We start from the raw sequence: 19,788 nt of genomic DNA, 5'->3' as shown, positions 1-19,788 counted from the left end.
ATGTATACATATTCAATTAGTGTAAACTCTGTATATAAATACTTAGGTACTGCATCTTTTAATGAACATGTGGATGCACGTGTAATATACATAGTACATATCTAGTACACACATTACAGTGTGTGTGTGTATGTGTGTAGTGTGTGTATATTTTTAAATGGATGGGTTTTATTACATGCATAATGCATGTATGGGTGTGTTTAATACAAGCAAGTGTTAAGGTTTGTGTATGTAATTTCAAGAAAGCCAGAAACAAGGCTTATAATTTATTCATTTACATCCATACAAATTCCAAACAACTCGGAAATATGGCCGGGCTTTTTTTTTTTTTTTTTGCAACAAACAGATCCAAGGCAGAACACGTTTCTTTTACGAATACCAAAACAAAGGAATTCCTCTGAATAATATAAAATTTAAAAATAAAGTCACTTGAATTCCTCGACAGATTTTGTTTAAGAGATGACATGAGACATTAAGTCAAATGCAAGAAGACACACAGACTGAACGGAAAAGAAACACACTCTTGGTTGTTGCAGTGGCAAGTCCACCTTCCAATTCATGAAGCAAGTAAGAACAAGTTACTTCCTAGACTGGACCTGCATTTTCTTCCCAGGCCTCCTACAGAGTTACAGTACAGCGGATCAGCCAAAGTCCAACAGTGAACTTCCCATTTCCCCCAGAATAAAATTTATTTCAAGCTCCACTTAACAGTAAATATTTTTAGAATTACTTTATGGGGGCACTAGGACTTTGGAGGTGCCACTATAACTGAAATGAGCTTGACATAGTTCTTTCAGGCTTATATGGAGCTCACTGACAACACTAAATGTTCAAAACAAAAAGTATTTTCTTCCCATCACACCTGGTGTGGAAACATTTTCTTTTCCCAAGTGACGCAAATTACATTTTTTGTCACTCCTGGAGATTCTGTGCAAACATTCATTGTATAGCCATACAGTTAACATTTATACATACCTACGCATTTATGTTCATATATTTCTATAGAAGATTCTCCATACTTAAGACAGCAGTACTCACACTTTTATTTCTCTGTGACAAAAGTAGACAATGGCACTGCTTAGTATTTTTTTCTTCTTTTCAAAAAAGAATGCACGACATGGCCCACTTACCTCAATTCAGTCACAGCACGTGTTAAATATCACTTTATTTACAAACGGATTTTAAAAAGTCAAATTAAAAGAGCCCTGAAGAGACCACTGAACAAAGTTAGAGCCGTTACTTTCTTTTTGTGGCATTTGGCCAACTGAACATTTTGTGCCTTGTAACATCTATTAGGAACTTGAGATCAATGCCAAATAGATCACAGGGACCAATTTTAAGATTGTGCCTTGAGAGCACCAATAGTACAGGGTGGGGGGGGGAACATCCCCGGGTTAGGTCGGCTACTGTCTCACCCACCCCCAACCTCCCGTACATGCTTCAAGGCCACTAGAACGTTCTCCAAAGAAACATTGCATACCTCATAACAAGTGAACCCAATGTGCAAAACCATTGACAGAATAAAAGTTTAAAAACGCCCCTCTCTCGGTCTCTCTCGTCTATATTATTAAAGGAGACAAATTATGAGAATTGGCTTTTTAGTGTTACGTAAAGAAATGCTGCCCCATTTCCTTGCATCCCCTAACAATGAGGGGTCATAATATTCTTTCATAATATGTCTCCTTTAAAAGGACTACAGAGCAAGACCCCTGGCACCTGAGCCAGGCAAGTAACAAAAGATGTAATTGCAAAGATCCGTAGCTCAGAGATCAAATTATGTTCCCACCAGTAGCTTGCAGTCCATAAGGGAGGGAATTCAGACTGGCGTGGTCCCCAGCACCCCACCGAGCCCGAGTGCTTTCCTTCCCCACGTGAACAGCCCTTTTCCGTTAAAGACTCAACATGTGACAGAACTGTGCCTGATTCCACTGCAAATGCCTCCAGCCACAGAAAAGAAGGAACGCCAGCAGTAAACCTTCAGACTTTGTGCTCAAGTATGAGATTTCAATACAGTGGAACCTCTAAAAAAAGAAAACCAATTTGGAATTCAATTACAACTTTGGGGGAAATCCCACATTTTTAGTTAAGTTTTGATTTAGAATCACCTTTGTGTGCACGAGACCTCATTAGATAGAACCTTGCTAGTTCTTTTCTGTTTGGATTTTCATAACACGCGACTTGTGATTATGCAAGTGGGGGCTGTGAAGTTCCACTGTACTCTCAAAGTGTGCAATAATCTTGCGTTATGTTAAATATTGTGCTCTTTCTTTCACTTGTGTCTTAACACAGCTGGTTAAATGTCAATATAGGAATCAAATGGTGTCAAAATGGGACAGGAAAGCACTTTCAGGCGAGTTTTGGTAGTTATTGTAACCCCGTGGGGAGGGCCTTGTCAAAAGCTGGAGATGAAATGGGGTCCGAGCAAACCTGGGCCGCTCCCGTGGGTCAGCACGACTCCTCCAGCGCATTGACAACCTGCTCCAAGATGTCAGGGCAGCAGTCGGCAATCTGCTGCAGGACGCAGTTGGCGTACTCCTGCAGCTCACCGCTTTCCCTTTCGCATAGCTCTAGCTCCTTCTCCAACTGGAAGGCAGACGGTCACCAACATTGATTTGCTTTAATACCCCGTGTAACATTTTCGGGTAAATTTCAAGTCACACAAACTGTTCCCCATGTTTAAATGAACTCAGCCACTCAAATTTATGTGCTCCTCCTTTACCTGTTCCGCCGTCATCTTCAGGAGCTCCTCCTCCCAGTCGTCCGGGTCGCTGCGGTGATAGTGGGCGGGCGGCGTGAGCTGGCTGAGGATGCTCGGATCGCGGTCGTAGCAGAGGTCGGTCAAGTGGGCTATGTAGAGCTTGAGCTTGCTGCGGTTCTGGCACAGGGCTACAACAGGGGTTATCATCTGTGTGTGTGGGAGGGGGAGGGGGGGGGGGAGAAAGGTTAAGACTTTGTTGAAGTGGAGAACATGATGACAATTTACACCAGTCACAATTGTCGCAATACACTCTTTGTGATTAAACACGAAGCCAGAACACTGCCACCAAAACAAGTTTTCACATGGAAAAGGATGGAGTAAAATCAACATAGGTTATTTGATTGACTGTTTTTTTACAGTAGTAACTTGACTTACTAAATAAAGAAAAGAGATGGACAGAAATGCTAAATATATAGTACGTTATTTTTCTGTGGTATCTTTATAAGTGCCAAAACATGTTTCAACAATAAATCTTTTTCTACAAAGCAAATTTTTACTTTCAATGCCAAAAGTGGTATTGTACCATAATGCTTACTGATTAGAACATCATTAGATAAGACATGCAAAACCCTGATGTTCTGTCGAATGCAATAACACTGGTCAACAAATTTGCACTAACTTTTTTTTTTTTAGTCAGACATGAAATTAAACTTTTCCAGATTATTCTTTTTATACTGAATCAGAGACTGCCATAGTTTTTTCTAGCACATCAGGTTTTCATTGCCATCATCATCATCATAACATAGCATAATATATTGTAATATTTATGAATTAAATGTTTGTTTTAGCAACACATTTTTCTTTTTCTAAAATATAGCTATAAATTACAACACATGGTAAAATCCATATTGAGCAAGGAGATAGGTCATAATGGAAAAAAAACGCAAAAACCTGATGTGCTCGAAAAAAGTAGACATTTTTTAAATCAGCATTCAAAATACTTTGAGGGAAAAATGAAGCCATCGTTCAGTAAAAATTGCTGTTGACCAGTGTAATTAGAGTCCTTTCTTTATTCCGTTCAATCATGCAGACACACATAGATAATGATGCACTTGAGACCAGCAAAGATGACAATGAGCACCAACACAGAAGGCAGGAAAATAATGAAACAGAAAATAAACAACCCACACAACGACAAACAAACGGAAGATGAATAATTGGCAAAAAGGTGGAATGGCGCAGTAACAAAACACATTTGTTATTTTAGACGAGCTCACCCTTGGCAACAAAATGGCAGAGAGAGAGAGAAAGAGAGGGGGGCGGGCACAATGTTGGCTATGCCCAAATACCCTCCTCATCATCCTGTTAGGCCAGGTGCAGCGGTAGAGAGGAATATTTGGTTAGTGTGTGTTCAAAGATGAACACCAGCACACATGATTATCTTAATCTGGACGATGATAATCTGGGAGGAGGTAAGGATGAAGAGAGAAACCCGGTTGTTATACGCTACCTGGTCTGGGGAGGGCCTGTGGTTTGTATGGTCAGGGGCTGTCTTTAGATGTTCGTCCTCATAGTTGTCTGCCATCAACTTCATGCGGTTCTGAGTCTGATTATTTACCACATAAACAGTCAGAAATCGGAATATTTGTCTATACTTGTATTATTTCAAATTCTAATCATATTTGGTTGCATATTTTGTTTATTAAGTTAGAAGCCAAATGTGATGGTGGCAAAACGCGTCAAATTCCTATTAATTGTATGGGTGCCACTTATTTATCTGAAATCTGTCCCACCCACCTGCTGCTTGAGTTGTTGCACCAGTCGATCTTTCTCTCGCTTCAACAAAGACACTTCATCCTGAGTCTTCTTTTTCTTGGAGGAGGACAACTCCAGCAGAGCAATGTTTGCATCCTTCTCACTAATGGCCGCCAGCAGCGCCTCTTGCCTGTCAGTGTGGGAGAGAGGAAAAAAAAAAAGCAGCTGTTTATAAATAAATAAAATAAAATAATCATCTAATTGAGCCAGAGAGTGAACCCACATTTATCGCGATGGATTCGATCCCGGCACAACCACAATTGGTGAAAATGTCAATCAATAATCAGTCCTCCTGCGAGTCCTTACTTCATTTCCAGCACTTCCTCCAGATGCTTCCTGCGTTCGGCTCTCAGGGTGGTGAGATGAGCCTCCTTTTCGCACAGAGACTGCTGGGTGGAGGAGAGTTTGGCCCGCATGGATTCGAGCTCCTGCTTCACTTTCTCCATGGCTCCAAGCAGTTCCTCCATCTTGAAACACACACACAATTCGGTTAAAATAAAAGGAAAATAAAAGGAGAAGGAAAAGGTCAGATAAAAACATAGATACACATAATGGAAGTGGAAGGGATGAGTGAAGTAGCATTCGGTGACGGTAGAAGTTGTATTTACTTGCTATTTACCGAGTCTATACACTCGCTGGTCGCTTTATTAGGTACGCTGGCACAAGCCAATTCGAAACACCATCAACATTTTTGTAACACATTTTTAACGAGGAAAGTAGCACTCTACAGTTTTGTACTTTATAAAAAAAAAAAACGTAATCAAAAAATGAACTAAAACGCAAAGAATAAATGGCTTGTTCATCATGACTCAATAAGCTGTAGTATTATTAGATGTTTTTCGCAGCGGCTAAAGAGTAAACTGTGACTATTGTAATATTGTCTTTCTACATGTGTTTGTCTTACAATATCCGGAATTGTCTTTTTGTATAGTTTTTCATTAAACTTCAACTGGGAGTGGCAATAAACCATTTGAAGGGAGCACATGGTCTTTATTTTGAAGAATTGCTCAATTGATTTTGCAAGTGTACCCAAGTACGCATGACACAAGCAGAAAGTTTGTGTTTTCTTCAATATGCAACTCCCATAAGTAAACATGACAATTACACAGCAACCGGTCCAATATAATTCAATACAGTATTCCCCAATTATGCCCTAAAAGGGGTTGTAATTTCCTAGACGTGCCACAAAATGGTGGCAGAATACTACTAAGCTCCTGTCTTTACGTCTCCATCAGTCCTTGGCACCAAGATGCCCCGAGAAGGTGCCAAAGCAATACTTTTATGTTAGGCAGGCTTTAGCCAAAACACTAAAAGAGTCGGAAGGAGGATTTCTCAGCAAATAAAAGAGGTTCTCCCAAGGATAATTTTGAATTGCAAATAGTGAAATGCGAACATGCGGGTTGGGGGTGGGGGGGGACACTGTACAGTGGAACAAATAACGCCTTTGAGTTACTTCCAGGCTGCATGTGTGCAGAAGGTGTTGCTGTTCACGGTACTTTGTCGCCTCTGAATGAGATTCTCTCACACACACGTGAAGATAAAGGGCTCGTACCTTAGACCACTTTAAGTGGGCGAGGTTGGACTCATGCATTGCATTGAGAGAGTACTTCTGACAGGCGGTGAGTAGCGGAAAGAGAGAAAAAAAAATGACAAAAGAACTGAAAGAAGAGGAGCGGTGGCCAGCAAAGAGGAAGGATGTCAATTTAAAAACAAAAAGATGATGACCACAACCCTGGTGAGGTGTGATGTTGGTCCTTTGCGCATACCTGTTTCTCCTGCAGGGACCTGGCAGCCTCCTCCTGAGCAAGCACCATCTCTCGCTCGGCGGTGATCTGCACGCTCTCTCTCAAGGCCTCCTCCAGCTCCTCGATGCGCTCCGACTTCTGACGCAAAGAGTCCTGTAGAGCGACCGACCGGCAGTGGGCAATAGGCAAGTTCATGTGAATCCGTTGTGCTGAGAGTCATGCCTCACCTTCACCTGCAGTGAGCTCTCAGACATGTTGTCCTCACGCTTCTTAGCCTCGTCCATCAGTCGGGCATTCTTGCTTTTTTCCACCTGCTCTTTGTGCTTCAGAGATGCCACCTTCTTTGTCTGATCTTTCATCTGCCTATAGAGGACGAAAGAATCCACTAAAGCAGTGTACACACAATGGGGCCAGATTTGAGCATTTTCCTTTGACCAAAAAAAGTCATAATGATCACAAATAAATCTTCGTGGTGGTGTCTGATGAAAAAGATGACGCAAAGATGTAAGGAGATATACTAACCTGGAGGTCAAACTGTCAGGATGAAGGATTTCCATTGAAAAGGCAAGAGAGAATTAAAAGAGGATGTGTACAAATTAGGAGAAGGAAAGTGGAAGCATCTAGAAAGTCATTAAAGGCGACTTCCTTTACTTCTACAACCTGTAAATCTATCCAGCCCTATCTTTAGCACTTATTGGATCACGCGGGTGTCCGTTTTTTTTTCACTTCCTCAGTAACGTTCATGGGAAAGCATTTCAGAGACACAAGACAAAACTCACCCCTCCAGCTCGTTGATCTTCTTGTCTTTGTCATTTTTCTCATTTTCCATTTCCCGGAGGATCTCCAGCAGGCGGTCCACCTCGGCTTGTGCTTTCCCAGAATCCTCTTTGTGGCGGGCCACTTCCTGTTTCAGGCTCTTAATACGCTCCGCCAGCTCGGTGTTGGCCTGAGCTTCAAGAGTTGCATTCTGAGCCTGGCAAGATGAGAGAAGAGCGGGATGTGAGGTGTTTGTGGCCTGCCCTGTTGTCATGACGCCATTTTACCCTCTTAAGGTGGTTATCTAGTTTGAGACACTCCTCCCTCTTCTGCTCGAGGGCGATCTCCAGACTTTTTAGTTTGGAGTCTTTCTTCAGGCCGGAGGAGGCCAGCGATGACGCGTGCTCTTTCAGGTCCAGCAGAGACGTCTGAGCACATAAACCAAAGCAGAAAGAAAACATTTCCACCTTATTAAACTAACACAGCAAGCACAAGTCATAATGAAAGGAAATGAAGATGAGCTGCGTTGGGAGGTGAATTGTTATTACCTCCCTGTCTGACAGGTCTCCCTGCAGTAAACTCAGCCTCTCCTTCAACTCTTTCAGCTCCTTCTTGTTGGAGTCCAGCTCTTCAGTCTTCTCTCGGTCGTCTCTATCTCGCTGCTCCTTTAATCGCTCTATGATTCGTTCCTACCATAAATAGTCAAGGCAATAGAACATATTCATATATTAAAATATTAGTCGTGGGGATCACAGTATTAAAACATTCAACACTCTAAGTGTGAATCAGATTATACAAAGCACATTCATAGAGAAAGAGCGTGGTGTTTAGTAAGACATTCATCTGTTACCTTTTCAGCAAGAGACTCCTCCAGCGTCGTGAGGGCAGTGTCTGTGTTGGACGTGTCAGCCTGCAAAGACTTGACTCTCTCCTTTAGGCTGCTCATCTGCTTCTCCTTGTCCCTCAGCTGCTCCTGCAAGTTTTCAATCTTCAAAGGGAATACATACAGTCAGCCATGACATCATGAAAGGGCTGTCCAAATTATCATTTGCAGCCCGCGGTCCATTTGTTTTCATAAAAATCAACAACAATATAAAAACAATTGGATTAAGTGTGTTAAATAAATTCATTCATTTTTCTGTGTCCTGCCCTTGGAGGGAAAAGTTTGTACCTGCCAGTGTTGAATTTGCACTTTTTTTTTTATGTTTTAAGCTCAAATCACCTTTTTCTGAAGCACGTTGACTTTGCGCTCCTTCACCTCAAGCATGTCCTTGAGGTCATGGATCTCTCCACTAAGCGTGCCTTTCTCTTCAAACATTTCTTGGATCTGCTTGCTCTTTTTATTCAAAGTGGCCTCCTTCTCTTCCAAGCGCAGACGCAAGGCATCCACCTAACCAGGAAACCAGATCAGACTAGATGAGCTGAATTGCATTCTCAATAAATTCAGCTGCTTTTGGACAAGTGGGGATGGGCAGGAGATGTGAGTCTGAGCCGTGGTTTGAAAGTGATTGTGCCATACCTCTGTCTGTAAAATGGCAGCCCTCTGTTCCTTGGCAGTAAGAGACTCCTTCAGGACCTCAATGTGCTGTTTACTGTCTGAAAACTGGTTAGTGAGCGTCTCCAACTTTGTCTGCAGGCCGAGCAGCTCGGTGTCCTTCCGGGAGAGGTCTTGCTTCACCTGGTCCATCTGGGGGGGAGGAGAGTGGAGACAAAACTCAACAACAGCTCCTTACTAGAGTTGCAAAGGGGTGGAAAACTTCAATAAAATCTAAATTCCTGATCATACCTATGGAATGTTCCCAACTTTGAAAATTCACAGAAACTATTATTAATTGCGCAAGTCGCCTCCTCACCAAGTGCAAATTTAATTTCCCCCACCAAGAACCTCAGAATTTGTCTGACCTTGCTCTTCATGAACTTGGTGTGGCTGCGGTAGACCTCCATTTGCTTCATCTCCTCCTGTCGCTCTTCACAGCTCAGAAGCCCATTTGACTTCATCATGAGCAGCTCCTCCTCCATGTCCCTCAGGCTTCGTTCCATTGAGTTGAGCTTTGCATCCTGGGGGTGATGAAGGTGTTCTAACGCAACTGGCATCCACGGAATCGAGGTCAAATACAGTCCTCACCTTCATGTCAATGACTGTTTGTAAAGCCTTTGTTTTGGTGGACTCTGGTGTGCCCTCATATCTGCGATGCAGCTCCTGTTGACAGACAAGATTTATTTAATAATCCTGTGAAAGAAATGACTTCCACTTATTAGTGGAGAAAAGGATACAGATATATTGTCTTGACTTTGATAGTGCGTCATTTTTGCGTAATAAATGTGGAAGTACAGTACAGTGTTGATGGAACATGGCCTTACTTCTCTCAACGCAGTTATCTCTCGCTCTCTCTGATCTAGTAAACTTTCCAGGTGATGCCAGTGCATCTCTGCATCAGCCAGCCTCCTGGTGCGCTCCTGGTCCTCCTCTGATGCCTTAGCAGATGGACCTGATGACACATTGGAATAGTGTGGTTACATAACAGAACGCCTGTGGGCAGCTAGGAGCGGCTAACACATAAAGGAGAGATATTGGACAATTTCAACGGGTGACGTTTGAAATGAATTGTACAAATGTCAAACCTGCACCAACATTGGGTGAAATTTTCCACCCACCTTTGCTTTGCAACATCTCCAATAGTTTCTTAATGGATTCATCTCGGGCCCCAAGAGTTTGCTTCTGCGTCTCAATTCTCATCTCCATCTCCTCCAAGGTTTTCCTAAGAAGAAAGAGTTCCTTGGCCTGCCTGTCATGTTCACAATGCAGCCGCCTAAAGTTCTCTTCGGTCGGTTCCGACGCCAAGGCCAGATCTCGGCCATGGCTGGCGGGGTCTTGCTGCAGCAGCTGGTTTAGATCCCGCTGGATCCTTAGCTCATCCTGGAGCGCCTGCACGGTCATCTGGAGGTGCTGTGGGAAAACATTCGATCAACAACTTCGATCGCTCATTGTGACGTCGACTTTTGTAAAGCCGACGTCACATTGATGACAAATGAATCGGCTAAATCATTACTTTCACCACAAATGTGGGATCAAATTAAACTCAAATATCAACACTGTTATTCTTCACCAAAACTATTGTGATTGCTTGGCGATGGGAAATCAGCATTTCAAGAAATAGGATAAACAACGTTATAATGACCAGGTTTGTTGGTTCAGCATTTAGTTTTGTTTAAGAAAAAGAATGACAGTGTTGAATGTGATGAGTCATAAATTTTGAGTGCAGCCAGTTCAAAAAGTTACTCTCTAGCCCTGTTTAACTATCCAATAAAAGGTTTGGCGGAGGTAAGGAGGAAATGTGGCCCTTTCATCATAGCAGCGGTCGGGTGACACAATTGTGAGTGGTGTTACATTGCACACTCGGGGTGAGGCAAGTGGTAAAATCCAATCAGGTCATGAGCCCCTTTTCCATGGATTGTGGCATTTGGCCCCGGGCGGGCTGGCGGTGTTGCTGTCATAAAGCAAGACCGTGTCACACACTCGTCTCAAGCCATAGTGAGACTTGTCACAAAGCACAACAAAGAGACAAGTCTGCTTTCCTTTCAACCCCCCGCTCTCTGTTTCTTGCTCCCCCCTTCACTTCCAACATTTACATCCAAGTTCCAAAAAGTGTTAAAGACGCAGTTGTTTGACGGTATAAAACAACGCAACGTCTATGCTCATTTCTGTTAGCCTGTCTACTGCGTTTGGTATTCCGGAATATGTCAGCGGGCAGAGGCGTCAACGTTTCAAACGGTGTCACTTACCACACAATCCTAAGTGTAATAGCGCAAATGAGAAAAGAAGTCTTGCGACATCTTTCACACGAGTTAAATTATTCTGTGCCTGCCAGTTTCACACCCTTCTTTACCCTAACACTGGAAAAAATTAAGTATAGTGTGTGTGTGTGCGTGAAAATATCATGATGTAGACCTAGTTGACAGAAAATATTAAGTGGGTGGAATGTTATTCGGCTATGGTGACTTAGTCTGAGACTCCAACCCGGAACATACATGTTAAAAATACTCGATGTGTGATTAAAACATGTAAATTGCCAAATGAGGGCCCACGCCTCGGTGAATCATACACATTAATTAAAAAGACAAAGAGTGTTGAGCTAAAATTAAATACGCCAGGAGGTTCCATATTGCAATTGGAAAAGGATGAGTGAACAGATTACCGTTTTTTTCCATGTATAATGCGCCCCCATGTATGATACGCACCCTAGAAATGCCATGTTGATGCTGGAAAAAAGCCTGTACCCATGTATAATACGTACCAAATTTTGACTCCTACTTAAGTCCGTAAACGTAAAATTATTTCAGAAAAAAGATCATCTTTGGGAACAACCGGATGTTATTCTGCCGGTCAGTATCACTGCGCATGCGCTAGCAAACTCGATAGCGAAGAAATGTTTCGGATTTGTGTAGGGTACATTGTGACAGCAAACGAGCAGGTGATCGAGCAAGCGTCTGATACGAGAGCATTGTGTTCGTATGGAGCGTGTTTGAAGTGAACAGCAGATGTTGATATCTGTATGATATCCGGATAAAAAAAATAATAAAAAAAAAAAAAGTATAATGCGCACCCCAGATTTTAGGACAATAAATTAGTTACATTTTGCGCATTATACATGGAAAAAAACAGTATTAGCTAAATGCCTGAAGGAGAAAAGAGATGCTTAAAAATATACACATGGATTTAAGATAAAACACAAAATTAAACAAACAGCAACAACAGACAGTGGCCATAATTAGAAAAAACAAAAAGCCTTGGAGGTGCGTGTGTGCCAGCATGGGAGGAAGCAGACATCTTTAAATTACAAGACCCACTTATTAGCCCCCAGCTGCTCGGGAATCGCTGGAATTAAACCACAGTGATTCTGCGACAGTGTGGGCAAACTTGAGAAATCTGCCCTTTCATTAAGGAACCCGACGTAACAAAGGATGTAAGGTACCCATTTTTAATTTCGCTGAGCTCACTCAACAATTATAAAGTAGGTTGAAGGACATAAACTCTTTTAGGGGGAATAGTAGAGCATTTGAACAAGCATAGAATCCAAAGCATGCATGCAATCTATTCCAATCTATTAAAAAGGAGCATATCACTGCATAGGTACTCGGTATATAAAGGATAAGAGTGTTAACAAGATAGGAAAACCCTGCCTGGAACTTATATTAATTAAGAGACAGGTAAACACAGTAAAGGCGACAGTAGGAAATTAATACTTTTGAAGGCAATCGTATGTTTCTCACTAAATGGATTAGTTCTTTACAGTTTGACTAAAAGTCTAACCAAAATTGCAAATTCTCTTCACTTTTTATAATGTTACAAGCATTTTATTTAAGAAATCCCTACTTAACATAACTGGAACAATAATATTTTTACTTGACTGAATATTTTCTTTGACTTGTGATTTCAATTTCAAATTGCTGTTATAAATATACATAATAATGAAATACAGGGACATTTGTGTATATGTCATGATGTCAAGGTGTGATGATACATCAGGGTTGCAGCCATTTTAAAACGGATTATTCTACAGACTATCGCATCAATTACACAGATAAAATTGGATTGATTATGACACCTAATACAATTACAAATGTGCATGTCAGGTGCAGGTAGTATTTCAGACCACTTGGTGTGGTAATCCTCTTTTTCTACACTGCAGTATCTGTAACTTTGAGTGTATGGGGCTTTAAATGGCCGAGCCTGGCCTGGTGAATGATGTGGAAGAAGGAATTTGCTATTGTTAGCAGCTAGCTGTGCACTAGCTAATGATTAGACAGGCTGTGTGTCGAGACGAGTGGCTTCCGTGGACATAGAAGCTTGGAGATGAATGTACTTTGAACCTATTTATTCTGTTACTAGTTCTTCAATAGAGTTATTGACAATGCACGGGATGCTAGGTCTCTCCTTGACCACTTATGTGGTCATTACAATATGTTCTAACTCACGATGGTAGCCTTTATCAAATTAGCTACATTGCATCATGCTGGATATCATTATGTTGATGTTGTTGCTTTGCTGTAGACACAATACACTTGATCATCTTTCATAAGTGAAAATGATCCCACACTTTTGTCTTTTTCTGACTGTTTATTCCTGGCATGCTGCCATTAGTTCTACACCCTGTGGCACTTGTGAACATTAGTCTGAGTGGAAAAGTGATCCCTCCAAACATTCAAAGCAGAGGTCCTGCTTCATTGTTTTTTTGTAATATAATGTTTTGAGTTATTTGATTAATCTTTTCAGCCCTAAGAAAATATATTTTTTTATTGCATCTTCACAGTCACACTACCTCTCTGAGGAAAACAATAACTAAAATATGGCTCGCAACGAAAAAGAGTTTGATAGCCCCGATCGAAGCTATCAAAGTCTTTGGGTTTTTGAAAAGCGCTATACAAATGTAATGAATTATTATTATTAAAGTAAGCAATATAGAAAAATTCACCTGAGATTCGTCTTGAATCACACGGTATTGTTCCTTCCACACACAGATCTTCGACACCTCATCTTTGCGGAGCGCTCGCTCCTTTTTCAGCTCTGGACTCCAAAATGTTTTGATGGAATTCATGGACGAGCTCAGCTTGCTCTCTTTGACTTCCACTTCCCGCCGCAACAATTCGTTTTCCCGCAGAACCTAAGACAAGCAGAGATCGACGCAGGGGAGACGTGTCAAGAATTGCATGTACTGTACCATATATTTTTATGCCACTGTGCAAATAATTTCATTGCATGATTAGATTTGTAACCTCTCAGTAAATACCTCTTTGAGTTGGGCCTGAAGGTCCAGTATGGTGTTGTCCCTTGCCTGCCTTAAAGAATGGGGTACCGTGGACGCCATGTGGTGGTCCCCAAAAGCCAAAGCGTCGCCCGCCATAAGGCCCGCAGGCAGCACTGTGCTCGAAGGCACCGAGGTGGAGATGTTGGGTGTGCTCGCTGCCACCACGCCACCGCTGCTCCTTGATCCGTAGGTCACCCGCTGACGCCCCATGGTGGTCACAGCCCCGCCTGCACTTTTGGGGAGGTGCTCCCCCACAGCCACCTCATTGTCGCTCAGGTACATCGGCCCCGAGGTGGCATATGCTGCGTTGAGGGACTGGATGTTCTCCATCGAGAGCGTCTTGCCTCCCGCGCCACCGGGACCTCCTCCGCTGCCCCCGGTGCTGTTAGTGCGACGGTGGCCCATGCGGGGGGAGCGAGGGAGGCGAGGGGAGCGACCCGATCCCTGATTAGTGCCCCCGCCTGCATCCCTGCCTCCACTATGGTTGGCATCCCCTCTGCCGACCGAGCGGGCGCTACCATACATGTTCCGAGCTGAAGACTCAAGGCGAGCGGCAAAAGTAGGGTGGGTAAGCTCAGATGCAAGCTAACGATCACACTGATTTGTGCTTGTGGTTGCTCAGTTAGAGGCAGAAGGCACAATGTTCATGATGAAAGAAGTCTCTCCACTTTCACTGACAGGCGACATACACAGATATCCTGTTCCCAACAGGAGCTGACACATCCACCGTTGCTAAATGTGATGTCGATCTGCAGAGAATGTAAATTGAAGTTTTGTATACATTATGATTGAACACTCACCAGTCACATCCTTAGGTACAACTAAACATCTGTCAAACCATCCATCCAACAACCCCCGCGTACCAGTGATTCCTAACCAATGGGCAGTCGTCCAATTTAACTTGGTGCTGGTAGTACCAATCTTCTCAGTTCATCGCACCAGCACTTAATTTGGTCGTGGGTGTCCTGGGGCCCTGACCAGCTGACAGTGGGAAGTGAGGGACTACACCCTAACCTTGTTGACAGCCATTCAGAGGGCACAAACAGACAACCATCCATTCACACTTAGGAACAATTTAGAGTCTTCAGTTAACCTATCATGAATGTTTTGGGAATATGGGAGGAAACCAGTCATTTTATATGTAATTGTATCACTGGTTTCCATCATGCGCCGACAGAGCGAGAGAGAGAGAGTTAGGTAGATAGACAAAAAGGAGACACCACTAAAAAACTCAGGCGCACATATATGTCCAAAACGCAATACATGTTTTCCTAACATACATCCATGAAAAATCCTGCAAATTGACCCAGGTTCTAGTAGAGGGTGTGACAACTTCCACCACCACTAAATAAAAGATCGAAAATGCATTATGTAACAAACGCGATCTTAATTTATGGTTGTCATCATGGGCTTCTTTGTATTTCTGGAGCGTAAGAGAGAAATAGCTTTAATCGTCAATCTTGTTGTCTATATGCCCACCACAAATGTAACCCTCAGCCTGCGTGGCCTTGCTAGCTGGCTAACGTTTCATCAAACTACCGGCTAACGGTGACCGCTAAATCTTTTCAATGTGGAGTATTTCCCCATTTGGAACAAAAAAAACATTTGCTAGCCTCATGTTTGTGCGCGTTCAAAATTGATTATGTATAACAAAGGCAAAATGTGACGTGTTGACGTTTACGTGTAAACTAGCAGGGGAAGGAGGGGGAAAGGGGGGATTGTCCACAGTGGACGAAGGGGGAGGAAAAAAACTCCATCGCTGTACAAATGGATAACAAGATAAACAGTAGTCTGTCATTTAACTAGACAGCAGTATTTATCCAAAGGCAACACACGATCAAAATGTCAAAAAGCAAAAGGGGATGTTTTTTCACACAATCCCGAACACGGGTCTCCCGTGGTGGAGACACCCTTAAAATCGAACAGTTTTCCTAAGCAGCTTTATATGTATTTTCTATACACGCTGGTTTGTCATTGAGGGGTTTTACATACCTGTCATTCCCGTCAACCAACGTTCAATATGACATAGGTTGATGTCTTCCATGTACGTGGACAAGCCAGCAGAAGCTCTCCTTTTCCCCCTCGCTACTAACACAATAGCCAGTGCTTAAAACCTCTGCAATAAACTAGCTTTTTGTCGTCTGCTACCATCGAAAATCAGCCTCGCTTCCCCAAACAATTACACAATAGGCATTCGATTGCAAAATAAATAAATTTTAGATGCTAGTCGCTCGACAGTTGTCTATCAAATTTTGCCATCTTTTTTGCCAGCAGTTCACGAGAGCAAGCCAAGGCGCTTCAGTGACGTCAGCAAGCCTCCGATGCGCGTTCCCAACACTGTCCTCGCCGCGCATGCCACGCTTCTGTTTCGATGCGCGGTCACGAAAAAGAGACGGCCACACAGGGACACCGTTTTTTTATTAGTGGCGGGCGTGGCGGCCGTGCGTTTGATACCTGAACCTAATTTAATGCACCTAATAATACCACCAATATCATGTCACGACTGGTGCACCTCCTCAAATGAATGAATAAATGAATAAACATCCACATTAGCCAGTGAAAGCAGTTTAGCCAAGAGAAATGCTGAAATGTATTGAATAGATTTTGCAAATACAATATAATGTATTGTAAACATTGTATTGTATACAATCTAACATTAAAATTAAGCTTGCAGATGTGCAGACAGCATTGTTAAATTTTCTTTTCAAGTAGGCTGCATGCAGTTAATTTTCAAGTTCAGTTCAGTTGGATTTAACAATTAAGTACAATACTTCACATTTAAGTGTTGATTTTGAAACATTTCTTTACGTAGGATCTACTTTCCTTTTATTTGTTATACATTTTTATCTGAATCACAAGTCCTCTTTTATATTTCCTAGATTCAAGCATGGTGTTCATGTTCAAACTGGGCATAATGTTGCAGTGTCTAACAATAATGCACTTTGGGATTTGAACTTCTGTCTCGTTTTTGATGAGCTTCTAGGCCAGGGTTCACCAACATGGTTCGCCTCCTGGGTGGACCATGTAGCCCCCAAGCACCACATAAGGATCATGCAGGCCTGTTCTACAAATGCTCACCACTGACATTCTACCTACATTTTTTGTACGTGCTATATTTCAGAACTGTTTCAAACTGGGAGCTCTTAAAAATAATATCCAAAGTTCTAATTTTCAAAAAGGCCAATGACCCCTACTCAACTTTACTACTTTACTGTAATTGAATGTTGGTCATTGTGATAGAAAATAATCTTTGGGGCGGTGCTTGAGGTAAAAAGTTGGAGAAACACAAGCTCCTATCGCTTTCGTGCAAAGCTGACGTTTGGCGAAACATGGAGCATGTTTTACCATACCACCACCAGGGAGTAGTGTTCAACTACAAATAGACGCCCCCTTCATTTTTTTTCTTTTTCTTTTTTATCTTCAACGACGTTATTACCGTCATGACCATTTTTGCTGACTTGGGAGTTCCAAGTATTAAGTAGTATCTACATTGTGAAAGATTTTTTTTGTTTATTTACAGATGAACTCTATTAATGGTTAACCATTGTACAATCGTATAGCAGTGTATTTACAGTGATTCTAATGCCTGAGCTCGTGTACGCCGTATTATCATTATAAATTAACAAATATATGTTGTGGATAGAAGGATGTCAAATGTTAAATGTGTTTGTTTTTAAATATTTTTTGTATTATACCGTGGATCCATTTGTAATCGTTATTTTGGTATTGGTTTTTACATTTTAAATAATTGTTGTTTATATTGCGGCAGAAGGGAGGAACATGTCTTTATTCCATGACTGTCTGCAAACAACTATGGCTAGAGACAATTCATCAGATACAAAGTGACCATGACATCACAAAGGTCCGCCACAATTGTATTATTATTATTATTATTATTATTATTATTATTATTATTATTATTATTATTATTATTATTATTATTATTATTATTATTATTATTATTATTATTATTAAGTTTTGAAATGACCGATAATGAGACGATGGTTTCAAAGTAGATATCATTTAAAATTTAAATGGGAGACTGCAGGAAATTTAAAATTTAAATCAATAAATCGAATCAAACTTAATAAGATCAGGTTCCCTGCAGTCTCCCAATATTATTGGCTGAGTCTAATGTGCAGTCAGTTCCAATTGCATGCATTTCTATTTGCTGAAACGAAAACAATTTATTAAAAAGTTTCTTTTTTTTTATTTCTTTCTAACAGACAAAGATATTTTCGGGTATACCAAATAAAAATGAGCAAACGATGCTCCGTTTCTCAAAACGAACTCGTTGTGATGTAATGTAACTTTTTGGGGATGAAACCGGAGTGCCCGGAGAGAAGATGTAAACTCCACACAGGGAGGGCTATGTAAACTCCTAACTGTGAGGCGGACGTGCTAAACAGTGCTCCACCGTGCCGTGCCGTGCCGTGCCGTGCCGCCTGTCGTAACTCATTCATCTTGCTTCAAATTCGAATAATCCAAGAGCGGTGGTTATGAGGTAATTCGGCACTCGCGCATGCGCATACGGGAAAATCCCGTTTCTTCGTCAGTACCGAGGAACTGCGTTGCTGGGGGATTTTTTTTTTTAACCCCCCAAAATGTCTCTCTATGTCGGCACAATAGACGTTCTTTTGTCGATGATACTCTTATACCGACCATGTACTCATTTTTAGACGACATCCGCTGCGAGGAGCATTTCAACTCTGGTGAATGTCAGTTGTGTTGTGGATGCGAGGTAGGTCACCGTCTGTCTACTGCTTCGAAAAACCGGACGCGGTTGCCAGTTAAGTGAACCGTATAGAACTATAACTGCGTTTTTATGACAAATTTAAGTTTTTTTTTTATTTATTTCTCAACGAGACACTACGTCTAATCGTACTGGGGAGAGGGGAGGGGGCACACAAGGGGGGCGGGTCCAGCTATTCGGGCCATCTGCAAGACCCGCCTAGCTTTCTGTTAGCACGCTAAGCTAAGTGACGCGAGTTGTCACTGCCAGCTTGCCTGCCTGGTTGCTTTCCAACCGGCGTTGCAGCGGCCGAACGTACTTGCCGCGCCATGGTGATTATCCGGGGATGGAAACTGGATCCCGAAATGGTAACGCCATCTGTTTATATATTTATATTTGAGATTAGATTTACAAACGCCGGCTATACTATGTGAGAAGGCAAACAGCGGGGGCCATCCTGTGTAAAATATGCGGCGTGACGTTTGACTGGTTAGGCCGCCGGGGAACGGGATTAGCTCCTCTGTGCTAACTAGCTCCATGCGAGGAAGCTAACAAAGAGCCGGTAGCTGCTTCTTTGCTTGGTGTCTTTGACTATTGAAGTGCATTTGGCGTCACATAAAGAGCCGGGGAAAACGTGGATTCACTAGGCGAATGCCAGGTAGGTAAAATGGCACGTTTACCAGCAACATTGAAGTATATAATCGAATGTATACGCCGCTACTGTTTATTATTATGCGTTTCAAATGCGCGGTCGGCCATCAATCCCGCCCGGTTCGTTTTGTATCTTGTGCTCTGACACGGTAGGCTGTGGTTGACTTAATTAGCCGAATCGATTGTCATTGACTGAATATTTAAATGGGTGCCAAACTACGGACTAAAATGGGCTTGGTGGTTGCGATGTCTGATGCGATTTCTCAAGTACTACACGTCCCCTCTTCCTACCCCCGCCCAAACGTTTTGTTCTTATGCGATTAATGCAATGTGATAATCTTAATTACACCTTTCCTCGTTTTAGATTTTAACCAATGGTCTTGGAGCAGCTGTCTCATGGTTAAAACGGGCTCTGGCAAATGTTCGAGATTAGGGAGCTAGTGCTGCAATCTGGTACTACTTGAGCGGTAGATGTAGTTTTAACTTCAAGTACATGTACTTTGACGTTTTAGGAAAATATCACATTGTGTTTTTCCCCCTCTGCTAAATATTGCGGTTTCAATTTATGATTCCCTTGAATAAATC

At 42.2% G+C, this 19,788-nt stretch overlaps 2 protein-coding genes across 6 annotated transcripts in view; one reads left to right on the top strand and one right to left on the bottom strand.

Annotated features, from left to right (window-relative positions):
- Positions 1–253: 253 nt before the first annotated feature.
- On the bottom strand, positions 254–16,161 carry LOC133156876 (ELKS/Rab6-interacting/CAST family member 1-like). Its single transcript, XM_061282958.1, has 20 exons — positions 15,813–16,161; positions 13,803–14,569; positions 13,488–13,676; positions 9,670–9,961; positions 9,376–9,503; positions 9,140–9,214; positions 8,917–9,072; positions 8,534–8,701; positions 8,237–8,404; positions 7,865–8,002; positions 7,563–7,703; positions 7,302–7,442; positions 7,038–7,231; positions 6,486–6,621; positions 6,280–6,411; positions 4,820–4,980; positions 4,496–4,643; positions 4,209–4,304; positions 2,720–2,905; positions 254–2,583 (listed from the first exon to the last, which is right to left on the bottom strand). The coding sequence occupies exons 2-20, from the start codon at positions 14,343–14,345 to the stop codon at positions 2,446–2,448; spliced, it is 3,330 nt and encodes a 1,109-aa protein (XP_061138942.1). The 5' UTR covers positions 14,346–14,569; positions 15,813–16,161; the 3' UTR covers positions 254–2,445.
- Positions 16,162–18,342: 2,181 nt separating this feature from the next.
- Positions 18,343–19,788, top strand: part of wnk1a (WNK lysine deficient protein kinase 1a) — a 29,779-nt gene continuing 28,333 nt past the window's right edge. For 3 of the 5 annotated variants that reach the window (XM_061282955.1, XM_061282953.1, XM_061282950.1), the window contains exon 1: positions 18,762–18,920. The gene's annotated coding sequence lies outside the window, so the exon portion shown is untranslated. Of the gene's footprint in view, positions 18,562–18,761; positions 18,921–19,023; positions 19,211–19,788 lie in introns of those variants that run through there. The other 2 variants (XM_061282951.1, XM_061282952.1) reach the window with 2 other exon arrangements.

This window comes from Syngnathus typhle, linkage group LG7, assembly GCF_033458585.1.
Source record: "Syngnathus typhle isolate RoL2023-S1 ecotype Sweden linkage group LG7, RoL_Styp_1.0, whole genome shotgun sequence".
NCBI classification, from domain to species: domain Eukaryota; kingdom Metazoa; phylum Chordata; class Actinopteri; order Syngnathiformes; family Syngnathidae; genus Syngnathus; species Syngnathus typhle.
Note: the sequence above shows the minus strand (reverse complement) of the source record. Positions and strands in the feature narration are given on the sequence as shown.